Source organism: Notothenia coriiceps, unplaced genomic scaffold (assembly GCF_000735185.1).
Source record: "Notothenia coriiceps isolate Sejong01 unplaced genomic scaffold, NC01 NC01_scaffold00025451, whole genome shotgun sequence".
Lineage (NCBI taxonomy): Eukaryota > Metazoa > Chordata > Actinopteri > Perciformes > Nototheniidae > Notothenia > Notothenia coriiceps.
Genome location: NW_011358152.1, coordinates 1 through 6,825, shown reverse-complemented (window position 1 = coordinate 6,825; position 6,825 = coordinate 1). Strand labels below are relative to the sequence as shown.

The following is a 6,825-nucleotide window of genomic DNA, read 5'->3' as shown; positions in this document are numbered from 1 at the left end:
GGGGGGGGTCCAGAGAGGGAGTTGCAAAGGGCTCAGACAGCAAGCGCATAAAGACAGGCAGGTTCAGGTGGAGTCAGGAGCCAAGCGAGTGGAGGAGGGGGGTGAGACAGCGAGGGGTTATACCTGGGAGGAAACCACTTCGGTGTAGCTGCTTAGAGTGTCCTCAGAGAACTTAGCAAGCTGGGGCGAGAGAAGAGTCTAGTTAAAACACAGAGGGAGGCCTGGCTGTGTGTCCTCTGTGTGTGAGTTAGGGTTAGGCTGACCACTGTCACGTCTTCTGAATCAACAGGTGCCAACAGAGTGGTGCAGGGATAACGGAGCTTTGGAAGTTAACATCGGAAGGATTACAGAATATTGCAGAAAATAAGATATGTGGCAAAGACACCCATGCATATTGTTCAGCTGGATAATCTCCATATATTAACACTACTTTAATAAATACAATCACCAGAAGTTAAAAGCTATCGCACCTGGCTGAGCATCACCAATGCTAAGCTAATTGCGGCTAATGTTTGGAGTGATGACGTTGAGTTGTCTGATTTAGTCACATAGAGGCCTCAGACCTTCATCAGTGGGGTATTTAGAGTTGATTTGATGTCGTAAAACAAAACATTAAAATCTCTTCAGCTTGTGTCAACCACAGATCTTATTTATAACCAAAAAACCCATTCAGAAGCCATTGACTTTGAGAGGAGGGAAACGAGGGTGGTCAAATGCTGATTTATGTCTGGGTTTTAGAACTCATTCCTGCACCACTCCTCTTCTTCTGATGAAGTAATTTAACATTAAGACAATAACAAAGATGTGCTTTCTCTGTACTAAAGCCAAAGGAACTTCAATGAGAGGAACATTTGCACAAAAACATTTGAAAACTACAGGCAATGTAGTTACTTTGGTGCTGAACAATGCATTCCTAGAAGTTGGGAACATTATACAAAAATAACCAGTACTGGTTCCCTAATATGTATTTTAAGTCATTATATCAGTGCAAAACACAGAGGCCAACATGAATTATTATTGGTTAAACATCACTAGTATTGGCCAGTAAAGCTATTATTATAATAACAATAATCAAGATGTTATGTTACAGTGTCAAACAATGGTGTACACTACTTTCTCCACATCCCATTCACAAGAAAATCATTCAAACAAATAAAAAAGCAAGAAAATGAACCAGACCAAAGCTGGCACGCTGCTGAAACACAGCCAGTGCACATATTATGCAGATCACCACCTGTACAACAAGTAAGTCTCGTGTGTGTGTGTGTGTGTGTGTGTGTGTGTGTGTGTGTGTGTGTGTGTGTGTGTGTGTGTGTGTGTGTGTGTCTCACCAGACCAGCTGGAGATGCACGGCTGAACTCAGCGAGGACCCTGGCCTCTCCGAAGGCGTTCAGCAGCACCCACATGACGGGGAAGAGCAGGGGCAGGACGGGCAGGACACCCATCAACTGCACATACAATGACACATCTCTGAACACAACGCTCTCTTTCACATATACATCCTTTGTAACCACCAATTCTAAATCTCTAATTCATTACCAACATTTAGAACTGAATTTGTCTTCAATTGATTATAATTCAAATATAAACAGTATGGCTTTGTCTATAAACAATGTGAAACAAGACATGCTCTATACACTCCAGTGGTTGTTAGCTACACATTTGTAGTTTGGTATGATTGTACCTGAAGTTGAAAGAAATTGAAGCAGGCGGGGGTGAGGCTGGGTGCATCAATAAAGTAGCGGACAGTGTTGACCAGCAGGAAGGCCACCTAGAGGAGAGGTCATTCAGTGAGTTCACTTACATCTGGACAACAAGTGGTTTCCTATACATATTTAGAGACTTGCTGTTGTATGCTCACCAGAACCACTGGACAGACATGCTTGGTGATAACCGACTGCACTGTGAACCTCTCATTATCCAGCACTGTGATTGGTCGAGCCAACGCCATCTCCAAACTGTTACTGTGGGGGAAGAAAACATCATTTTTCATAAGGAGCTAACATATTCTAGGTGTTGCTGTCATTTACTTCCACTCTGAAGAATCTAAAGACTCAATGATACCTCGATTTACTGACTATGGTGCATTTGTATTTCAACAGTATACTCTTACTGGTCAGAGAGCTGATATTATAGAGCTTTAATTGTGTTGCAAAGCCTTTGTCCAAAACAAAAGTCAAACTAACTCTGATGATGTTTATACAGTCGTCGTCTTTGGTGTAGGTCACATCAACTTCTAACAGCAATGCGTAAGGGGCCCACAGAGAAGATATATTCTTTTAAATCACTTGCCAGTTATGAATAACAACAAATAAAGAAAGAAAACACATAATGCCTTCTCAACACCCAGCCCCAGACTGGCAGGTTCCCTACCTGACTATGTCCAGTACTGGAGTCCGCACCACCCTGAAGAGGCGGTGCTGCTGGGGGCTCTGAGGGCCTCTCTTCTCAGTGGAACGTGGGGAAGGGGGAGGGGAGAAGGGGGGGAACAAATCTCCTGGCTCCAACACAATGTGCTCATCATCCTGAGGAGAGAGGAATAGATTTAGACATAGTATCTAAGACGAGATGATGAGTCAATGATACTAAGGGCGATACATGAGCTGAATGTGACTCCTATGCTGTGACTCTTACTGCTCCGTTGTTACCATGTTTAAGAGATAGTAGCATGAACTCTTTTTTTAAATGTTCAAATGTTTTATGTTGTAATGTCAGTTTATATTTGGGGATTTAAAATTGAACATTTTAATGAATGAGTATTGCAAGTTGAATTATGAATAGTCAAAAGCTATACTGTATTGGTGACTCTATATGACCAGAGGGCTAATGAGGAGGAAGCTTGTGAGAGGCCATAATGTGCAGTTTCCTCCTGTACCAAATGTGACTTCCTCTGCATCTTAACACATGTGTGCATGTACATGTCTGTGAGTCCACGCACAGACTAACCTTAATGCCTCTGAGGGAAGCGAACGCCTCCTGGCCCGGTCTGAGAGCGATGACGTCCCCCTCCACCAGCAGACTGATGGGCAGGTTCACCAGCTGGGAGTCTCTGTAGGTCCAGTGCAGGGACCACGAAGGGGATGAGGGTGTGTACAGATCGGGGTACTGAGAGGGAGACCACTGCACCTCCCCCACACACCCTGACAGGTAGTCTGGAGGAGCAGGCGAACAGAGAGAGAACATATTTAGAGAGAGGAAGAGGGGAGTGTGACTAACATCAATGTGATTATGTAAACACTGTGGAGAAGTGCATATACTCCTATGTTCTGTCAGTATGTGCTCACTGATTTACAGACAGCTTCTAGAATCGTCACGGTCCAACAATGTACTACCAAAGATTATATATTAAATTGAGTGACAGTGCTGATGGCTGGAAAATATTTGTTTTTACTACTCTATGATGCAATGCATGCACTATGCATGCGGAAAAAGTTGAACGTTTAAACAAGAGTGGACAGCTGGTGTGTCATAGCTGACAGTGGCTTTCACTCACATACAAAATCAGCCCGATAACAATATTGCAGATCAAATGTATACATTCAACTATTTCTCTAAATGGGTAAGTTCCTGCAAATGAATATGCTTTGGGCTGAAGGTAGAGTGTATAAAGTAGTTTAGCCTAATAAGCCACATGTTTAGACTTTAAGGTAAAACCCTCCTGGCTCATGTTAAGGGAAGAACAGAAGTGCAACAGATATATATATTTCCGGTGTTGCCTCACCGCTGAGCTGTGTGATGATGCCCTTGAGACGGCGCACCATCTCCGTCCTCTTCAGCCGCTCCTGACGTCCCACCAGCAGCAGGTTGAGCAGGAAGAGAAGGAGCAGGGCGGCAGCGTTCACCAGCTCGATACCAGAACTGTGGAGGTGCACATGCCACGTGTGACAAATTCAATAGAAATTCAAGGCTTCGGTCTTTACCAGGTTCAGCAAACTTAGAGACTTGAATCCTCAATTATAAAAAGTAAATGTGAAGCTACAGCAAACATTCTAAAAGGAATTTGAATTGATCCCTCTTTGAAACCACCATTTATACACTTAAAGCAGATGTATCCAAAGTCATTGGTGTTTCATTGGCCAGTCAGTATTGATCAGGTCACATACATATTTAGTGTGTAGCTGATGGTTTATACATGATTCTTTTCATAAGAACGTCTGTAGACACATTGTTCACATCAATAGCATCACAAGTGAGCAACATGTAGTCATCAATTGTGCAAAGTTTGTCGTTTTGATCATTCTGACAGAATAAGAATAAAAACATGTAGCTAAAAGTGAAACAGAAACAAAATAATGAACATAATATGGGACAAAGATTGATATTGCTGCTGTGCATGAAATATCATAGATGTTCCAGAACAGGACGGGTCAGCCAAAAGAGGGCACCTACCTGCCGTTTGGCTGGCTGCCATGGCAACAGAGGAGTCCCAGCACCACCAGTAGAGTGAGGGCAGCTCCCGGCCAATGGAGACAGGAGTGACGGTTGCCATGGTAAAGGAAGCTATTTACCCACTGTTCCTAGGAAAAGCATTAGGGATGATGCGGTAAGAAACTAATTCAACACATTTTAGGAGGAAAGATATTTGCCGATATGAACGTGTAGGTTGTAATGTGTTTCTGTACCTGGGCAGAGACCCGTCTGCGTGCCGCCCTCTGGTGCTGCTCCAGCAGGCTGCTCAGCTGGTCCTGGAGCTTCAGCAGAGCCTGGCCCGTAGACAGACCCAGAGGCAGCGCATCCTCCTCCTGCTAACACACACACACACACACACACACACATTTGAGTTCAATTCGATTCTTACAAAGCTTGAAGTTTGACCATTTATGAGCCGGTAATAGGTGTATTATATCACATACAGAACCGTTTGATAAGACTTTTTGATACCTTTTGAAGCAAATGCATAACATTTTAAGAGTTTTCAAAAATGAAGATAACCTGCTATTGTCGACAGATTCTAAATCAGACCCTCACTATTGAGCGAAATAAATTAAAGAGTGATTTTTTTTTTCTCTGTGTTTTCGTTCTATAGAGCAAATATGTGTGTGTGTGTGTGTGTGTGTGTGTGTGTGTGTGTGTGTGTGTGTGTGTGTGTGTGTGTGTGTGTGTGTGTGTGTGTGTGTGTGTGTGTCTCACACTGACAGCAGTACACGGCTCCACCAGGAACATTATATTAATGAAGACTATTTTGTTAAGATCTTACTTCTTATGTCAAATTAATAAATATTGGCTTAAATCATTGCAGGAAAAAATTATTATCCATCGCTTTCCCTAAATGGCTTCAATTTGAAATCAATGCTGTTATCAATTCCTTTTCTGAGAATTGATCAATCAAAGTGATGGTTTGAACACTTATCTTTGCCTTGAGAATACTTTATGTGTGGTAAAGCTATATCTGGTGTTAGTGGGAAAGAAACTGTTCCCACTCTCCATGTCACTATGAGGATGTGTGTGTTTTTGAAAAGGCCTGTGCATACGCCAACACAAAGACATACACATCATAAAAATGCCCAAACACACACGCACACAGAGTTCAGCTCTCAAGCTCTACATCCCACACAGGCAAGCTATAAATATCTCCCCATTTCCCAAGAGAAACAAAGCCTGAACCAAAATCCTCCAGACAGACGTGAACGAGAGTAAACTAGTGAAGCAGAGTCTGCTCACAACCAGGGAGGATCTCCATGAACCTCACCAACAAATCATGAGCATTAGAACAACATACAATCACATCTGACTGACACTTTCACTCACATCCTGTTACATTAGTTTAGCCTTGAGGAGAATGTGCTCAGCTTCAGACACACAGAAACACACAACAGTCAGTTTGCTGTGTAAGAGGCTTTACACTGAGGAATATCCCTTTGCCTGCATTCAACACCATGACTGCCATGCTCTGCTTCGCTTCACTCAAATCTGGATTTCTGCTGATGGGTTACAAGGGTAATATCCAACGGCAGCCGTGCTTCGTGACAAGACTCATTACATGTCTGAAACTAGTTCTAAGGATGTGAATAAAGTCCAACTGAAGCCTGCTCATGTCTACAGTCAGGAGAGAGATCCTGCAGAATGTCTCTGGTCAGTGGGCTGCAGAACACAGAGCTGCTGCCAGCTGGACTTCCATTCAGAAACAGTGTGTGCCTCGCTGGCATTATCAGCCTCACTCGGTTCATCTCAGTGCAGCAGCCGCTTGGGTACCAAGCAACAAAACCCAGACTACAGTGAGGGGGGGTTCAATGTGGCCAATCACTCATAGTGTGTGTGTGTGTGTGTGTGTGTGTGTGTGTGTGTGTGTGTGTGTGTGTGTGTGTGTGTGTGTGTGTGTGTGTGTGTGTGTGTGTGTGTGTGTGTGTGTGTGTGTGTGTGTGTGTGGGGGGGCTCTTTTGATGTGAAGAAGAATGGCAACCTGGTCTGTATAAGCCTGGTTATAATATTTTCCTCTCTTGCAGGCTTAGCGCATTTTGCAATGATGTAGGGTTGCATACAGAGGATATAGAAAGAGAATTAGTAGAGAAGATGGCTGACAGATTGACAAACACAATTACAACTAAGTAAAGCAAAGCAACAGAGGGACACATTATTTAAAGTTTCCCGCTTAAAATGTAAAGGCAAGTAACATCGGTGATTTAACATCTACAATAGGCGCTTTCACACCGCAGTACTTTTCCCACAAAGGTTAATCTGAACTTAGTTCATGAGAACTCTTTAGTTCTCATGAACTAAGTACAGATCGCGTTCACACCGGAATAAGTCCCTCAGGGAGGATTAGGCAAATGAAGCCGCTGACGTCACTTCTTCTGCTTTGGGTTGGTTTACTGCAGGCCGCAAACA

At 43.3% G+C, this 6,825-nt stretch overlaps 1 protein-coding gene across 1 annotated transcript in view; it reads right to left on the bottom strand.

The window, feature by feature from the left end:
* The window catches only part of tmem94 (transmembrane protein 94), a gene marked incomplete at its 5' end in the record, with an annotated part of 14,774 nt that extends 10,032 nt beyond the window's left edge, over nucleotides 1-4,742 (bottom strand). The window contains 9 exons of the mRNA XM_010783584.1: nucleotides 124-180; nucleotides 1,332-1,448; nucleotides 1,685-1,771; nucleotides 1,862-1,964; nucleotides 2,374-2,525; nucleotides 2,947-3,152; nucleotides 3,722-3,858; nucleotides 4,390-4,517; nucleotides 4,623-4,742. Coding sequence (XP_010781886.1) covers nucleotides 124-180; nucleotides 1,332-1,448; nucleotides 1,685-1,771; nucleotides 1,862-1,964; nucleotides 2,374-2,525; nucleotides 2,947-3,152; nucleotides 3,722-3,858; nucleotides 4,390-4,517; nucleotides 4,623-4,742 — 1,107 coding nt within the window. The remainder of the gene's footprint in view (nucleotides 1-123; nucleotides 181-1,331; nucleotides 1,449-1,684; nucleotides 1,772-1,861; nucleotides 1,965-2,373; nucleotides 2,526-2,946; nucleotides 3,153-3,721; nucleotides 3,859-4,389; nucleotides 4,518-4,622) is intronic.
* Between the last annotated feature and the right edge of the window lie 2,083 nt (nucleotides 4,743-6,825).